Consider the following 18305-nt stretch of genomic DNA (forward strand, 5'->3'; position numbering starts at 1 on the left):
TTAATTTTTTTAAACCAACGCTGCCTCATACAAAACACCACAGAATTCTGAGCCTAGGATTAGGTCTGAGCTCATGGAAACGTAGCCACTTGCTGGCTTCTGTATCTTAGTTTCTATTTAATGATTAAACAGCAAGCCATGACATCAGGCATTTCCTTTTATTAGCTCTTAGTAGACTCCTGCTGAAATGGCTTAGACATCCCGGGAACATCGTCTACAACCTCATTGAAGAATGTGGTGAGAAAAATACATATACATATGTGTGTGTGTCTATATATGTCTATTTTGTGGTATGTCTCTGAGGTTGCTGCCTGCTCTGCGGGGGCACTCAGAAGCGTTTCTGGAGGGCAGTCTGGATATTCTTCAGCAGGCCCCACTTAGCTCGGTTCTTCCCACGCCCATCTGGTGTTACCACCTGCAATCAGAAGCAGAGAGCTATGGCACCAGCCACAAGGGAAACAGCAGCTCCCAGGAGCCTGACCCTGGCTGCGGGCCAGGCGCTACACACATCATAGCATTAACTCCTCATGTCAACAAGCACATGAGGCCGGTGCCATTGGCCCCATTTTACAAATGAAAAAACGAAGTCTCAGAAGAACAAGGTAGCTTTCCTGAAGTCCCACAGCTAATACGTGATGGGGTAGGGATTTCACAGACAAGGTCCCACTTCTTTAAGACAGCTCAAGGACTGACTGCTGATTACTGTGTTGTGGTTGTGACCCCAGGTGGGCTTCACCAGAGATTAGCCCCCGGGGTCCTCCCCCAGTCCCTGGAAATTGCTTCTGTCACAGCTCTTATCATTTGTAAATTTCAGTGAGTGTGTTTAATTAATTTTCTTACCAGACTGTGAGCACCTTAAATGGGGTGTGGAGGCAATGACAGTCTTTCATCTCTGTAACCCCAACAGTGGTTATGGTACAGAGAAGTTTCTTAGAAAAGTGAATGAAAGGTGAATAGAACCATTATTTGTACATCTGCCAACTGTTTCTCTTTGAAGCATGATACTATCTCTGATCACAGTGAATAGTCAATGCTCCCTAGAAAAGGCAGCTTACATTGGGTAGCAGAACCCTCCTAGAAGTCTCACCAACTCAGCTTAGATGTGGAACTCCGTGCCTTACCTTGAAGGTGGTGGACTTCTCCACAACTCTGGTCTGGCAGCATTCCTATTCCTTCCTAATACACATTTACTGAGAAGGCATTTAGGGAGTGAGGTCAAGATCCAGGTATGAGAGACAGCCCACAGGATCAATCAGGATTCATGGGGCAGATGGGGCTAGGCGTGCAGTTTGGATGAGGAAGAGCAATGTTTGCACACAGTACAAAGTATATACAAAGGCTTTTATGTTTGTATTCAAAGGGAAAGGGCAAAAAATAGACACTATTATTATTATGCTCTCTAGTTTTACAAAATTTACTTTTAGTTTTAGAGAAAACAGGGCTTCATGCAAGATAAAGATTATGTTATACCTATGATGTTAGATTATTCATTGCTGGATAAAAATGGAAATAACACATAGATATAATCCTGATAAGGGTGGTATAAATGTGTAAGATATACACACAGAACTATCGGGGGCAATGAGGAAGGAATAACAGTGTTATGGTGGGTTGGGAATTGACTCATAAAAATAGGGTATTTATGTTCTGCCTTAAAGTATAGTCAGGATCTCCAGAGATAAAGACTTGAGTGTGACATGTGAATGGGGCAGTGGGGAATGAGGTGTGCCTGTGAATCAGAGGATCAGATGAAACAGGACAGAAGAAACAGAGAACAGAACTTGAGATACTAAAGAAATTGAAATGATAGTTGACATTCCCTCCCTTGCCCAAAAGGCTCAGATGGTTTTCCAAATGAATTCTACCAAACTTTTAAGAAAGAGTTGTTCTAGAAAATAGAAAAAGAGCAATAGTTTCCTAGTTCATTTTTCAAGCTAGTAAAATATTGATTCCAGAACCAGACAAAAGAAATATAAGCAAAATATTATAGGTCTGGCTCACGAATGATGAGAGATGCAGTACTCCAAAACAAAATATGAGCTAACTAAAACCAAGTATATTAAAAAAAATAATACATCATGATCACATAGGGTTTAGTCCATGAATGCAAGTAGAGTTTAACATCAGAAAAATCAATGTAATTAATTTCATTAATGCCTAAAGGAGAAAAATCATATGATTGTCTCAAATAATACAAAAAATTCACAAAGTTGCACAAGCTCTCAGAAATTTAGAAGTAGAAAGAATTTTCCTTAACTTAATAAGGTTTATATGTAAAAAATTACCACTGAATTATACACTTCAAAAGAGTGAACTATTTAGTATGTGAACTATATTTTAATAAAGCTTTTATAAAAAATTAAAAGTCAGAATACTGTTAAAAAAACCATATTAAAAATCATCATAGCTCAATGGAGAAACATTAAGATCAGGAATAAGACAAGGATATTAACTCTCACAGCCACCATTTTCTGTAGGACCAATAGCCCTGGCCAAAGCTATAAGGAAAGAAAAAGAAATAGAGGTTCAAGAATTGTAAGGAAAGAGATAAAACTATCATTATTTATAGGCGATAGGATCATACGCCTGGAAAAACAAGCAGAATCAACAGAGAGACTCTCAGAATAATGAGATATTGTTGATATTGCTGGAATCAAGATTATCCTATAAACACAGTAGTTTTTATTCTAAACCAGCAGTACATTAGAAAATATAATCAGATATAAAAATAACATTAATAATATCAACTAAATCTGTAAAATATCTGGTTTAACCAGGAATATATAATACCTCTATGGGAAGAATTTAAAAGCCCTAGTAGAGCATGTAGAAGATGATCTGAATAAAAATCAAACATATTACAAAAACATTGTCTCCAAATTAGAGACCCAGTGCCTTCCCAATCAAATTCTATCTGGTTATTTTAAAGGAATTCAATTTACTTGAAAATTTTTACAAAATTCATATGAAGGAATGCACTTCTATAATTAGCCATATAAACCTTGAAAAAGAAGGAAGGGTAACAGGTAGGTTTACCTTAGCAGTTCATTTAGACGTAGCATAAAGCTGAGGTTAAACAACAATAAAACTAGTGTGGTATTAATATAAGAACAGACAAATTGACCAATGGAATACAATAGAGAGCTCGGAGACACAATCCTAAATATATGGCAATTTAATGCAAGATTAAAGTGGCACCTTTATTGTATTCTAATGGAGAGGACATTGCTAGGTAGATGGTATTGGGAAAACTGGCCCACTAGATGGCCAAAAAAGTACATCTCTACCTAGTACTACATGCAAAGGTGAACTATGGATGGATTAAAGTCCTAAATTTGAAAGGCGAAACTAAAGTTAATAAAAGAATATGTGGAAGATTACTTTTGTGATCTAAGCCATTTTAAGTATATTTTTTCTTATTTATTTATTTTTTTAACATCTCTATTGGAGTATAATTGCTTTACAATGGTGTGTTAGTTTCTGCTTTATAACAAAGTGAATCAGTTATACATATACATATATCCCCATATCTCTTCTCTCCTGTCTCCCTCCCTCCCACCCTCCCTATTCCACCCATCTAGGTGGTCACAAAGCACCGAGCTGATCTCCCTGTGCTATGCGGCTGCTTCCCACTAGCTATCTATTTTACATGTGGTAGTGTATATATGTCCATGCCACTCTCTCACTTTGTCCCAGCTTACCCTTCCCTCTCCCCATGTCCTCAAGTCCATTCTCTAATAGATCTGTGTCTTTATTCCAGTCTTGCCCCTAGGTTCTTCATGACAATTTTCTTTTTATTTTATTTTTTAAGATTCCATATATATGTATTAGCATATGGTATTTGTTTTTCTCTTTCTGACTTACTTCACTCTGTATGACAGACTCTAGGCCCATCCACCTCACTACAAATAACTCAATTTCGTTTCCTTTTATGGTTGAGTAATATTCCATTGTATATATGTGCCACATCTTTATCCATTCATCTGTTGATGGACACTTAGGTTGCTTCCATGTCCTGGCTATTGTAAATAGAGCTGCAATGAACATTGTGGTACATGACTCTTTTTGAATTATGGTTTTCTCAGGGTATATGCCCAGTAGTGGGATTGCTGGGTCGTATGGTAGCTATATTTTTAGTTTTTTAAGGAACCTCCATACTGTTCTCCATAGTGGCTGTATCAATTTACATTCCCACCAACAGTGCAAGAGGGTTCCCTTTTGTCAACACCCTCTCCAGCATTTATTGTTTGTAGATGTTTTGATGATGTCCATTCTGACCGGTGTGAGATGATATCTCATTGTAGTTTTGATTTGCATTTCTCTAATGATTAATGATGTTGAACATTCTTTCATGTGTTTGTTGGTAATCTGTATATCTTCTTTGGAGAAATGTCTGTTTAGGTCTTCTGCCCATTTTTTGAATTGGGCTGTTTGTTCTATTGATATTGAGCTGCATGAGCTGCTTGTAAATTTTGGAGATTAATCCTTTGTCAGTTGCTTCATTTGCAAATATTTTCTTCCATTCTGAGGGTTGTTTTTTCATCTTGTTTATGGTTTCCTTTGCTGTGCAAAAGCTTTTAAGTTTCATTAGGTCCCATTTGTTTATTTTTGTTTTTATTTCCCTTTCTCTAGGAGGTGGGTCAAAAAGGATCTTGCTGTAATTTATGTCATAGCGTGTTCTGCCTATGTTTTCCTCTAAGAGTTTTATAGTGTTTGGCCTTACATTTAGGTCTTTAATCCATTTTGACTTTATTTTTGTGTATGGTATTAGGCAGTGTTCTAATTTCATTCTTTTACATGTAGCTGTCCAGTTTTCCCAGCACAACTTATTGAAGAGGCTGTCTTTTCTCCATTGTATATTCTTGCTTCCTTTATCAAAGATAAGGTGACCATATGTGTGTGGGTTTATCTCTGGGCTTTCTATCCTGTTCCATTGATCTATATTTCTGTTTTTGTGCCAGTACCATACTGTGTTGATTACTGTAGCTTTGTAGTATAGTCTGAAGTCAGGGAGCCTGAGTCCTCCAGCTCCATTTTTCTTTCTCAAGATTGCTTCGGCTATTCATGGTCTTTTGTGTTTCCGTACAAATTGTGAGACTTTTTGTTCTAGTTCTGTGAAAAATGCCAGTGGTAGTTAGATAGGGATTGCACTGAATCTGCAGATTGCTTTGGGTAGTATAGTCATTTTCACAATGTTGATTCTTCCAAGCCAAGATCATGGTATATCTCTCCATCTATTTGTATCATCTTTAATTTCTTTCATCAGTGTCTTATAATTTTCTGCATACAGGGTTTTTGTCTCCTTAGGTAAGTTTATTCCTAGATATTTTATTCTTTTTGTTGCAATGGTAAATGGGAGTGTTTTCTTAATTTCACTTTCAGATTTTTCATCATTAGTGTATCGGAATGCAAGAGATTTCTGTGCATTAATTTTGTATCCTGCAACTTTACCAGATTCATTGATTAGCTCTAGTAGTTTTCTGGTAGCATCTTTCGGATTCTCTATGTAGAGTATCATGTCATCTACAAACAGTGACAGCTTCACTTCTTCTTTTCCGATTTAGATTCCCTTTATTTCTTTTTCTTCTCTGATTGCTGTGGCTAAAACTTCCAAAAGTATGTTGAATAATAGTGGTGAGAGTGGGCAACCTTGTCTTGTTCCTGATCTTAGTGGAAATGGTTTCAGTTTTTCACCATTGAGGACAATGTTGGCTGTGGGTTTGTCATATATGGTCTTTATTGTGTTGAGGTAAGTTCCCTCTTTCCCTACTTTCTGGGGGATTTTTATCATAAATGGGTTTTGAATTTTGTCAGAAGCTTTCTCTGTATCTATTGAGATGGTCATATGGTTTTTCTCCTTCAATTTGTTAATATGGTGTATCACATTGATTGATTTGAGTATACTGAAGAATCCTTGCATTCCTGGGATAAACCCCACTTGATCATGGTGTATGATCCTTTTAATGTGCTGTTGGATTCTGTTTGCTAGTATTTTGTTGAGGATTTTTGGATCTATGTTCATCAGTGATATTGGCCTGTAGTTTCCTTTCTTTGTGACATCTTTGTCTGGTTTTGGTATCAGGGTGATGGTGGCCTCGTAGAATGAGTTTGGGAATGTTCCTCTCTCTGCTATATTTTGGAAGAGTTTGAGAAGTATAGGTGTTAGTTCTTCTCTCAATATTTGATAGAATTCGCCAGTGAAGCCATCTGGTCCTGGGCCTTTGTTTCTTGGAAGATTTTTAATCACAGTTTCAATTTTAGTGCTTGTGATTGGTCTGTTCATATTTTCTATTTCTTCCTGGTTCAGTCTCAGAGAGTTGTGCATTCCTAAGAATTTGTCTATTTCATTCAGGTTGTCCATTTTATTGGCATATAGTTGCTTGTAGTAATCTCTCATGATCCTTTGTATTTCTACAGTGTCAGTTGTTACTTCTCCTTTTTCACTTCTAATTCCGTTGATTGGAGTCTTCTCCCTTTTTTTCTTCATGAGTCTGGCTAATGGTTTATCAATTTTGTTTATCTTCTCAAAGAACCAGCTTTTAGTTTTATTGATCTTTGCTCTCGTTTCCTTCATTTCTTTTTCATTTATTTCTGATCTGATCTTTATGATTTCTTTCCTTCTGCTAACTTTGGGTTTTTTCTTTGTTCTTCTTTCTCTAATTGCTTTAGCTGTAAGGTTAGGTTGTTTTTTTGAGATGCTTCTTGTTTCTTAAGGTAGGCTTGTATTGCTATAAACTTCCCTCTTAGAACTGCTTTTGCTGCATCCCATAGGTTTTGGGTCATCGTGTTTTCATTGTCATTTGTTTCTAGGTATTTTTTGACTTCCTCTTTGATTTCTTCAGTGATCTCTTGGTTATTAAGTAGTGAATTGTTTAGCTTCTCTGTGTTTGTATTTTTTACAGGTTTTTTCCTGTAATTGATATCTAGTCTCATAGCGTTGTTGTCAGAAAAGATACTTGATATTTCAATTTTCTTAAATTTACCAGGGCTTGATTTGTGACCCAAGATATGATCTATCCTGGAGAATGTTCCATGAGCACTTGAGAAGAAAGTGTATTCTGTTGTTTTTGGATGGAATGTCCTAGAAATATCAATTAAGTCCATCTTGTTTATTGTATCATTTAAAGCTTGTGTTTCCTTATTTATTTTCATTTTGGGTGATTTGTCCATTGGTGGAGTGTTAAAGTGGAGTGTTAAAGTCCCTTACTGTGATTGTGTTACTGTTGATTTCCCCTTTTATGGCTGTTAATATTTGCCTTATGTATTGAGGTGCTCCTATGTTGGGTGCATAAATATTTACAATTGTTATATCTTCTTCTTGGATTGATCCCTTGATCATTATATAGTGTCCTTCTTTGTCTCTTGTAATAGTCTTTTTTTAAAGTCTATTTTGTCTGATATGAGAATTGCTATTCCAGCTTTCTTTTGATTTCCATTTGCATGGAATATCTTTTTCCATCCCCTTACCTTCAGTCTGTATGTGTCCCTAGGTCAGAAGTGGGTCTCTTGTAGACAGCATATATATAGGTCTTGTTTTTTTATCCATTCAGCCAGTCTATGTCTTTTGGTTGGAGCATTTAATCCATTTATATTTAAGGTAATTATCGATATGTATGCTCCTATTACCATTTTCTTAATTGTTTTGGGTTTGTTATTGTAGGTCTTCCCCTTCTCTTGTGTTTCCTGCCTAGAGAAGTTCCTTTAGCATTTGCTGTAAAGGTGATTTGGTGGTGCTGAATTCGCTTAGCTTTTGCTTGCCTGTAAAGGTTTTAATTTCTCTGTCAAATCTGAATGAGATCCTTGCTGGGTAGAATAATCTTGGTTGTAGGTTTTTCTTCTTCATCACTTTAAATATGTCCTGTCACTCCCTTCTGGCTTGCAGAGTTTCTGATGAAAGATCAGCTGTTAAACTTATGGGGATTCCCTTGTATGTTATTTGTTGTTTTTCCCTTGCTGCTTTTAAAATTTTTTCTTTGTATTAGATTTTTGATAGTTTGATTAATATGTGTCTTGCCATGTTTCTCCTTGGATTTATCTTGTATGGGACTCTCTGTGCTTCCTGGACTTGATTAACTATTTCCTTTCCCATATTAGGGAATTTTTCAACTATAATCTCTTCAAATATTTTCTCAGTCCCTTTCTTTTTCTTTTCTTCTTCTGGAACCCTTATAATTCAAATGTTGGTGCATTTAATGTTGTCCCAGAAGTCTTGGAGACTGTCCTCAATTCTTTTCATTTTTTTTTTTTTTTGTTTATTCTGCTCTGCAGTAGTTATTTCCAATATTTTATCTTCCAGGTCACTTATCCGTTCTTCTGCCTCAGTTATTCTGCTATTGATCCCTTCTAGAGAATTTTTAATTTCATTTATTGTGTTGTTCATCACTGTTTGTTTGCTCTTTAGTTCTTCTAGGTCCTTGTTGAACGTTTCTTGTATTTTCTCCATTCTATTTTCAAGATTTTAGATCATCTTTACTATCATTATTCTGAATTCTTTTTCAGGTAAACTGCCTATTTACTCTTCATTTGTTAGGTCTGATGGGTTTTTGCCTTTCTCCTTCATCTGCTGTTTCTCTGTCTTCTCATTTTGCTTAACTTACTGTGTTTGGGGTTTCCTTTTCACAGGCTGCTGGTTTGTAGTTCCCGTTGTTTTTGGTGTCTGTTCCCAGTGGCTAAGGGTTGTTCAGTGGGTTGTGTAGGCTTCCTGGTGGAGGGGACTACTGCCTGTTTTCTGGTGGATGAGGCTGGATCTTGTCTTTCTGTGCGCAGGTCCACGTCTGGTGGTGTGTCTTGGAGTGTTTGTGGCCTTATTATGATTTTAGGCAGCCTCTCTGCTAATGGATGGGTTGTGTTCCTGTCTTGTTAGTTGTTTAGCATAGGGTGTCCCGCACTGGAGCTTGCTGGTCATTGAGTGGAGCTGGGTCTTGGCGTTGAGATGGAGATCTCTGGGAGATTATCACCGTTTGATATTAAGTGGAGCTGGGAGGTCTCTGGTGGACCAGTGTTCTGAACTTGGCTCTCCCACCTCAGAGGCACAGCCCTGACGCCTGGCTGGAGCACCGAGAGCCTGTCATCCACATGGCTCAGAATAAAAGGGAGAAAAAGAAAGAAAGAAGAATATAAAAGAAAATAGAATAAAAAAGTTATTAAATTAAAAATAATTATTAAAAAATTTTTTTAAAATAATAAAAAAAAAAAGAAAGAAAAACGAAAGAAGAGAGCAACCAAACTAAAACACAAATCCACCAATGAGAACAAGCGTTGAAAACTATACTAAAAAAAACCAAAAAACAAACAAACAAACAAAAAAAACGGACAGACAGAACCCTAGGACAAATGGTAAAAGCAAAGCTACACAGACAAAATCACACACAGAAGCATACACATACACACTCACAAAAAGAGAAAAAGGGAAAAAAAAAATATATCGTTGCTCCCAAAGTCCACCTCCTCAATTTGGGATGATTTGTTGTCTGTTCAGGTATTCTACAGATGCAGGTACATCAAATTGACTGTGGAGCTTTAATCCGCTGCGCCTTAGGCTGCTGGGAGAGATTTCCTTCTCTTTGTTCGCACAGCTCCCGGGGTTCAGCTTTGGATTTGGACCCGCCTCTGCGTGTAGGTCACCTAAGGGCATCTGTTCTTCGCTCACACAGAACGGGGTTAAAGGAGCAGCTGTTTCGGGGGCCCTGGCTCACTCAGGCCGGGGGAGGGAGGGTTACAGATGCAGGGTGAGCCTGCAGCAGCAGAGGCCACCGTGACATTGCACCAGCCTGAGGCACGGTGTGTGTTCTCCCGGGGAAGTTGTCCCTGGATCACGGGATGCTGGCAGTGGCGGGCTGCACCGGCTCCCAGGAGGGACGGTGTGGAGAGTGACCTGTGCTCACACACAGGCTTCTTGGTGGCAGCAGCAGCAGCCTTAGCTTCTCGTGCCCATCTCTGGGGTCCGCGCTGATCGCCACAGCTTGTGCCCGTCTCTGGAGCTCGTTTAGGCGGCGCTCTGAATCCCCTCTCCTCGCGCCCCAGGAAACAAAGAGGCAAGAAAAAGTCTCTTGCCTCCTCGGCAGCTCCAGACTTTTTCCCGGACTCCCTCCTGGCTAGCTGTGGTGCACTAGCCCCTTCAGGCTGTGTTCACGCAGCCAACCTCAGTCCTCTCCCTGGGATCCGATCTCCGAAACCAGAGCCTCAGCTCCCAGACCCCGCCCGTCCCGGCGGGTGAGCAGACAAGCCTCTCGGGCTGGTGAGTGCTGGTTGGCACCCTTCCTCTGTGTGGGAATCTCTCCGCTTTGCCCTCTGCACCCCTGTTGCTGTGCTCTCCTCCGTGGCTCCAAAGTTTCCCCCTCCGCCACCCGCAGTCTCCGCCCGCGAAGGGGCTTCCTCGTGTGTGGAAACCTTTCCTCCTTCACAGCTCCCTCCCACTGGTGCAGGTCCCGTCCCCATTCTTTGTCTCTGTTTTTTCTTTTTTCTTTTTTGCCCTACCCAGGTATGTGGGGAGTTTCTTGCCTTTTGGGAGGTCTGAGGTCTTCTGCCAGTGTTCAGTAGGTGTTCTGTAGGAGTTGTTCCACATGTAGATGTATTTCTGATGTATTTGTGGGAAGGTGATCTCCACATCTTACTCTTCGGCCATCTTCAGAAATTATCCATTTTAAGGATTTTTAAAACAAAACTTCAAAAGGTCAAACCATGAAAAAAAATCGATGAATTTGATCACATCAAAATTGAAGATTTCTGCTGTTTCATGACATACACAATGAACAAAGTTATAGACAAATGTCAGAATGGAGAAGATATTAGCAATGTCTAAAACCATTATCTAGACTATATAAGGTCATACTGCAAATCACCTAGGAAAAGAAAAATGCAATAGGAAAATGGGCAAAGGATATTTAGCAGGCTATTTACAGAAGAGGAAATCCTGAAAACAACCATATGAAATGAAATTTTAAACAATAAGGAGATAGCACTTTATACCTATTGGGCTAGCAAAATAGTAAAAGCTGGGTCATGTCCAATGTAGGTGGGGCTTAAGATATGGGGTCCTCATTCATTCCTTATGGAAGTGTACATGCATGCAGTCCAATCAAGTACACACACACTCTACCCTCCAGCAATTTCACTCATGGCGTATGTCTGATAAGAGCTGAATTGTGTCCTCCCAAAATTCATGTGTTGAAGTCCTATTCCCAGTACTTCAGAATGTGACTTATTTAGAGATAGGGCCTTTAAACAGGTGATTAAGTTAAAATGAGGTCATTATGGAGGGTTCTAACCCAATCTGACCATTGTCCTTATAAGAAGAGGAAGTTTGGACACACAGAGACACACCAGAGGGGCACTCACACGAGAAAGGGCCCTGTGAATGCACAGGGAGAAGGCAGATGTCTGCAAGCCAAGGGGAGAAGCCTCAGAAGAAAGCAGACCCACCAAAACCTTGACCTTAGACTCCTGGCCTCCAGAACTGTGAGAAAATACATTTCTGTTGTTTAAGCTACTGAGTCTGTAGCATTTTGATGTGGCAGCCCTAGCAAACTAATACAATGTCTCAGAGAAAGTCCCACGTCCCCATCCCACTCACAAAATGTCATGAATGAGGCTGTTTACTGCAGCATTATTGGAGGTCACCTGGGTGTCCATCCTGGCTGAATAGACAGGTAAAACGTGGTGAACAAATGCACACTGTAAAGGATGAGGCAGCATTAGGAGTTAGGGACTAAATGTGCCCAGCGACATGGATGGATCATTAAAAACACAGTGTTCAGGGGAAAACGGTAAGACACAGTAAGTTATGTAACAATACTAGTATTTGTGCAAATTAATAACACATTCAAAACAATACACGCCATGTAAGAACACATAAAAGCAACAAGATGCACATCAAACATATTAGAATGGATATCTAGAGAGGATCACAAAAGGAAACAAATACATAAACAAGAAAAGGGCCTTGCATGCACCAGTACTGGTAAAGGACCATGAATTGAGGTGTCTGACTAATTCAACCTTCTGTGTATGAGGTTAAAAATGATAGGTCCAGCTTGAGCCTAAATTATAGTCATTCCAGGGTTCTAGCCTATTGGCAGGGCAAGTCGGGAGGGACCAATAGGGTTCTATTTACGTGAAGGATCAAGGGGCCCTTTGGAAAAGAATGAATTCTAAGGAGATGAATGCAAACCACTTTGATTTCATTTCAGGGCATGGAGTCACTGTGAGTATATGGGTGGGTGAGCGGGTAGTTTTGGGGTAGTTATTCTGAATGTGGACTAGTGTTGGTCACTCACATTCCTCTAACCCCAACCCCTGAAGATGTGTGTCTCAGCCTAAGGCAGAGTGTCTGCAGTAGGGACAGAAGAAAAACCAGAGCGAGATTTCATGAAACCACGGCAAGATGCCCAGAAAGGCCAAGCAGCCCTGCTCTGTGGCTGGAGTTCCAGCCTGAGTGCAGCCTGAGCAGGTAGGAAGCAGTACTGCAGCTGCTCAGTTTATCTGGCAGGACCACTTCCTGAGCACACGTGAGGCACTGTTGGGGGGTGGGACCCAGTATAGACTGAGAAGGAATTTGAGAGGATGGGTGGGGGGAAGGGTGGGTGCCTTTCCTGAAGAGCTATAGGGAAAGACCCAGAACAGTACCAGTTTGTGACTATTCTGGGGCCTGAATATTTACCTCCAAGTCTGATGTAACCTGGGACATCTGGTTTACATCAGATTGTGGTAGGCAGAATAATGGCCCCCCCCAAGTCCATGTCCTAATCCCAGGAACGGGTGAACATTTTATGTTACATGGCAAAGGGGGATTAAGGTTGCTAGTCAGCTGGCTTGAAGATAGGGAGATTATCCTGAAACATCAGGTGGATCCAATATGATCCCAAGAGTCCTTCAAAGTCGAAGAGGAGGCAGAATCGAACCAGAGAGATGATGGTGTGAGAAGGACTCAGCCTAACGTTATTGGCTTTGGATATGGAAGGAGAGGCCATGAGCCAAGGAATGTGGGCAGCTGCATGAAGCTGGAAAAGGCAAGGAAATGAACTTTCCCCTAGAGCCTCCGGAAAGCACACAGCCCTGCTCACACCTTAGATTTCTGATCTCCGGAATTGTAAGTTAATAGGTAAAATTGTATTGTGCAAGCTACTAATTTGTTACAGCAGCAACAGGAAACCAGTGAGCATGTGGAAAGTTAGATATTTCATAGGAAGACTTCCTGGAAGTTAGCGGAGATTTGCAGTCAGAGGGAGACATCCAGGTGAGGAGGCTATTTTCAAAAATGGGGGCCGTGGGCTTCCCTGGTGGCGCAGTGGTTGAGAGTCTGCCTGCCAATGCAGGGGACACGGGTTCGAGCCCTGGTCTGGGAAGATCCCACATGCCGCGGAGCAACTAGGCCTGTGAGCCACAACTACTAAGTCTGCGCGTCTGGAGCCTGTGCTCCGCAACAAGAGAGGTCGTGATAGTGACAGGCCAGTGCACCGCGATGAAGAGTGGCCCCCGCTTGCCGCAACTAGAGAAAGCCCTCACACAGAAACGAAGACCCAACACAGCCAAAAATAAATAAATAAATAAATTTTAAAAAAAAATGGGGTCCATCGTCATCAGGTACACTGAGGTTTAGATGAAAAGCAGGAGGAGGAACTGAGGTCACAGGGTATGTGATTTGCCTAAAAACACATGTCTCCATTCCTTCAAAAAATATCAAGAAGGTGCTGGGGCGTTAGAAGCTCTCAGCTGGGGACTGGGAGCCAAGAGATGTGAGTAAGGCCAGCACGATGCCCGTCCTCGCTGAGCTTGCCACCTAGCAGACTTGGGGCTTGGACCCAGGTACACCCGCCCAGGTCCAACGATCTTCCCAATGCATGATCTTGCCTCGCAAGAAAAATAAAAGTGCCTCTCTCACGGCTGTTGCTCTGACAACATTCTCCCAGAGTGTGGTGCCAGGTCCCTAAGGCTGAGCCCACTCTGCCTAGACTTTGCTGCATCTGATTATCTGATTATGGTACAGGGGACGAAGAGCTCCTGCCTTGGATGAGGCCTAGGTTCCCACTCAACTCCTTCGAGTTACACGAGGCCAGACTCTTTTCCTCTCTGAGCCTCAGTTTCCTCATCTGTAAAATGGAGGCAATAACTCCCTGCCTTTCGAGCAGTCGGGATGATCAGTGATAATGAATATACAGTGTCTGACACAGAGTCAGCCTTCAATAAATGAGACCTTTAAAAAGCATTAAAGTTAATTTTCATGCTTTGTCTATTAGACTTCATATAAAATCCCTTAAAAAAATCAAGCCACAGACTATGAAAATCAAATATAAAAGGTGTTATTTCACTTCCTTTACAAAAGGATGTATGGTGGAAATACTGCATTTTGGATAAGAAATGATTCTGCTGCCTTGTTACAGCATTTTAAATGAAACCTTTCAGGAATACCTGCATAGAACTGATGCTGAAGGAAAAATATTTCGATTTTATAGGAAGGAGCTAAAGTCATTACTTTTATGAAGCTTTATAAATGTCATTCAAACACACCATCTTCTTTTCATTTGCTATTGAAGCCTTTACTTATGCAAATCATGACAAATGTGAAGGAAAGCCAAGTTTCCCCTGGAATGCTAATATAATCACAAAGAGGGAGGAAGAATTACTTTTGAAGGAAAAATCTATATTGCAGCTCTGTGAGTCAGATAAAAATGAAACTTCCAGAAAACCTCATTAGTTAGTGCTCTGCTCATTAAGAAATTGTGTTAAAAAGCAAAGAAACTGGAATGAGTTTCCTTCCCTTATAGGGAGTGCAAATTCATCACACAAACACAATTTCAGGGGGATTGTTATTTCTTGATTGATGGTAAAAAACACTTAACAGCTCTCAGGCATCTTATGGTACTTTGTAATTATTAATTTTATTTATTTAGATGTTCGTTCATAGATTCATTTGTTTGGTCACATTTTCACTCATGTATTCATTCAATAAGCATTAAGAACCATTAAGCTATGTGCACAGTGCTGGTAAAGCATTGTGGCAGAAGGGAAGATGAATTAGACGTGAATTTTGTTTTCAAGGGGTTCAAAGTTTAAGAGGGATGACAAAATATCTACCTGAGAAAGGCTGACACAATTCCATCTCTCCACCTCCCGTCCTTGTCCCTAGCATCTAAAAATGACTTAAGATACATGTAAAAAAAAATTAGTAACAGCACTGAGTGCGCCCTTCATGAGGAATTTTAAAAAAATGAGAAAGCAGATGGAATTAGATTGAAGGAAAAATCCATAGTCAAAAGGACCTGCTGTGAAACATGGTAGCAACTGTGGGTGTTCTGTGCTCCGGAGAGAAGAGTATCAACAAGAATTGGGCTATGGGGCACCTGACGGACAGGGTACCTGGCTGGGATCTAACAGGAGGAGCAGCCAGGTGACTTTCTCATCCCACGTCCTTCCCGTGTGAGTGTCTGACCTTCGTGGAGGGGGAGGGGATGCACATGGGTGCCGGGCTCCAGAAGCAGAGCATGGGGATGGGGTAGAGAGCCCCCTCCGCCCCCCTCCAGGAGACTTGCTTCTGGTATAATGACCAAGAGCATAATCCTGCCCCACCCTACCTCCTGCTTCCCTTTATCACCAGAGGTAGCAACCAATCAGATTCTCTTCTGCCAACATGTGACCAGAGCCCGAGGGCGTGAAGCTAGTCAGATTGTGTTGGTCTCACAGAGCATGGGCCAGGAACCTCCAAAACCACATGCAAGCTGAATTTAGGGGAGGAGAAACGATGGGCTAGCTGAAAATGGTGCAGATTTAGAGAGAAGCAGAGATGGAAGGAGGGGGTGTGGGAGAGACAGAGGGAGGGAGTAGAGAGAGAGATACTGATTGAGAGATTGAGAGAAACTAATGACTTTCCAGTTTTTTTGGGTATCAGATGTATGTCCTGGCTGGAAGTGGTCTCATGAGACTCTCCTCTCTCTCGGCTTTTCAATAGCCGAAATGAATGGACTTATTCTCTTTACTTCTAAAGAATCTCTGATTAAGACTTAATCTACTCTGATTCCTAAGAACACGATCATGGCTGTACAGTAAGATAGCTCTCGGCAGTCTTGATATTTTTCTTCCCTTTCTCCTTTGAATATCAATAAAATTATACCCATGAATGTATTTCCCCTGGGGATGTAAAGAAGAATCAACCTTGCGTCACAAAAAAGATAGGAATAATCTTGTCCCTTCCTTTATTTGGAGTCCATCCTGGCTTAGTCACTGGCTATTCCTTAACTTTCAGATAAACAACAAATACATTTTTTTAGTATTATAAGTATATCCTAAATACTGCATGAGACATACTAACAATAAAAATTTATTCATTGCATGTGATATACTAACACTAAAAATTTATTCACTGCATGTGTATAATTATAAATTATAAATTTATAATTAAATTTATATTAATTATAAGTTTAATTTATATTGCTTAAATCTGATACCCTATCCTTGCTTTGATTCACCACTGACGCTAATACTTAACTCTTTTTTTGTCCTTCTCACACCACAATTATTTGTTTACTAGACCCTGAGCTCCTTGAAGGCAAGAATTACGTCTTATTTTCCTCGGAACCTCTACATCCTATCCTAACACAATACCTGGCACAAATGTTTTCTGAATCAAAGTGAACTGACGATTCTCATTTGCAAAGTTGGTTGAGGCCAGGGGCCCTCTCTGTGCCCTTGAGTTAATGAGTTTTCTGGGAGTAGAGGGGGAGGTCATATGGTAGGTTCCATGACCTCACAATCAATCCTAACAGAGCTGCATCCAGAGTGGATGAAGAACATCCGTCTGAGAAATAAAGTGCACGGTACCTTGCAGATGTCACTCCACTGCCCAGGACCATTATCGTTGATGGCTCTCACTTTAAACAGATACTCAGTGTTGGGGGTCAGGTTGTGCAGCTCCAGGTTCTGCTGCATTATGTCCCGAATTTGTCCACAGAGCTCTGTCCGCACATTGTTAGGAGGGGAATTAATGAGTTCGTAGAATTCCATCTCAAAAGAGTCCACGTCTTCTGTTGGGCACGTCCAGTAAACCTAGGAAGAAATGAACATGTCAGTGGGGTACTAGCACACGCCATTCAGCTTTCTTTCCCATGAAGATCTGTGTCGTGGACTCTCTGGGGTGAGTTTAAGCTGACTCATCCCCTCTAGCTGCTGAAGACTTTGAATGAGACCTTGTGCAACAGTCCTGAAAGGCTTCGTGATGAATCCTGACGTGAGGCTTGCAATGCGTTTCAAGAACAGAAGAATGCTCCTCTGGCTTCTGTTCCTGTCAATGTGGAGGTGACCTTGTCCTCCTGACACCACTAAGCAAAGTGGCTACCATTTATTGAACACATATTATGCATCAGATTCTGTGTCAGATATTGCCTGCCTCATTTAGTCCTCACAGTTCCCCAGGAGGGAGATTTCATTATCCCATTTTACAGTGGAGGCTCAGAAGGTTTACATTCAGCAATTCCAATGGAACCACAGACTACTAAAGTTGAACAGTGTATCTATTTCAACTCTCTATTTCATACACAAGGAAGTAGAGTCCCAAAGAGGTGAAGTGACTTATCCAAGTCATGGAGAAGATATGTTCACACTCAAAGTATAAAATGTCAACTCTTGGGAAGAGGTATGTTAACAAGTGTCAATTAGCAGATTGTGCCTGGCATATAAATATTTTATAATAATTGCATATTTAAACAGATATTGCATGCTTTATTTAAATTTTAATAAATTTAAATGTTATTGTGTATAAAGTTAATTTATAATTACTCATAACTATATAAATTTTAAAATCTGTATGAATTTGTATAATTAATTTATAATTTTTTAATGAATTTACACTTTTAAAACTGTACATTTACATGACTTGTTAATAAAAATTAACTTATCTTTTCTGATTATCAAAACATACTCATTTAAAATACATACCTGGAAAATACAGAAAAATTATAAGGAAAGAAAGAAAATAAACATCTCTTTTAATCCCACAATTCAGTTAATAATTCATTATATTTCTTTCCAATTTTGGAATATACACAAGCACACAAATATATATAATTTGGATTATATTGCTCTGATTCCTGCTTTCTTTAACTTATTACGTTTTATGTATGTCCCTATATCATTAAAAATTCAGCAAAGCACCATTTTAATAACTGCCCTATAAGTGATTTACACCTTCTGTAGCTGAACATTTAGGTTGTTTCTAATCTTACACTCTAATAAATAATGATGCATTGAACACTTTGGGACATGAATCTTCATTGAATTTTTAATCACTTCCTTGGGAACAAGTTCTAGAAATAAAG

The 18305-nt window shown here is 40.1% G+C and overlaps 1 protein-coding gene across 1 annotated transcript in view; it reads right to left on the bottom strand.

The window, feature by feature from the left end:
• Positions 1-328: 328 nt before the first annotated feature.
• Positions 329-18305, bottom strand: part of TRIM42 (tripartite motif containing 42) — a 30937-nt gene continuing 12960 nt past the window's right edge. Inside the window, exons 4-5 of the mRNA XM_059921898.1 lie at positions 16813-17037; positions 329-415 (exon numbers count right to left, since the gene is read on the bottom strand). Of these exons, the coding sequence (XP_059777881.1) occupies positions 329-415; positions 16813-17037 (312 nt within the window). The remainder of the gene's footprint in view (positions 416-16812; positions 17038-18305) is intronic.

Source organism: Balaenoptera ricei, chromosome 4, assembly GCF_028023285.1.
Source record: "Balaenoptera ricei isolate mBalRic1 chromosome 4, mBalRic1.hap2, whole genome shotgun sequence".
NCBI classification, from domain to species: Eukaryota; Metazoa; Chordata; class Mammalia; order Artiodactyla; family Balaenopteridae; genus Balaenoptera; species Balaenoptera ricei.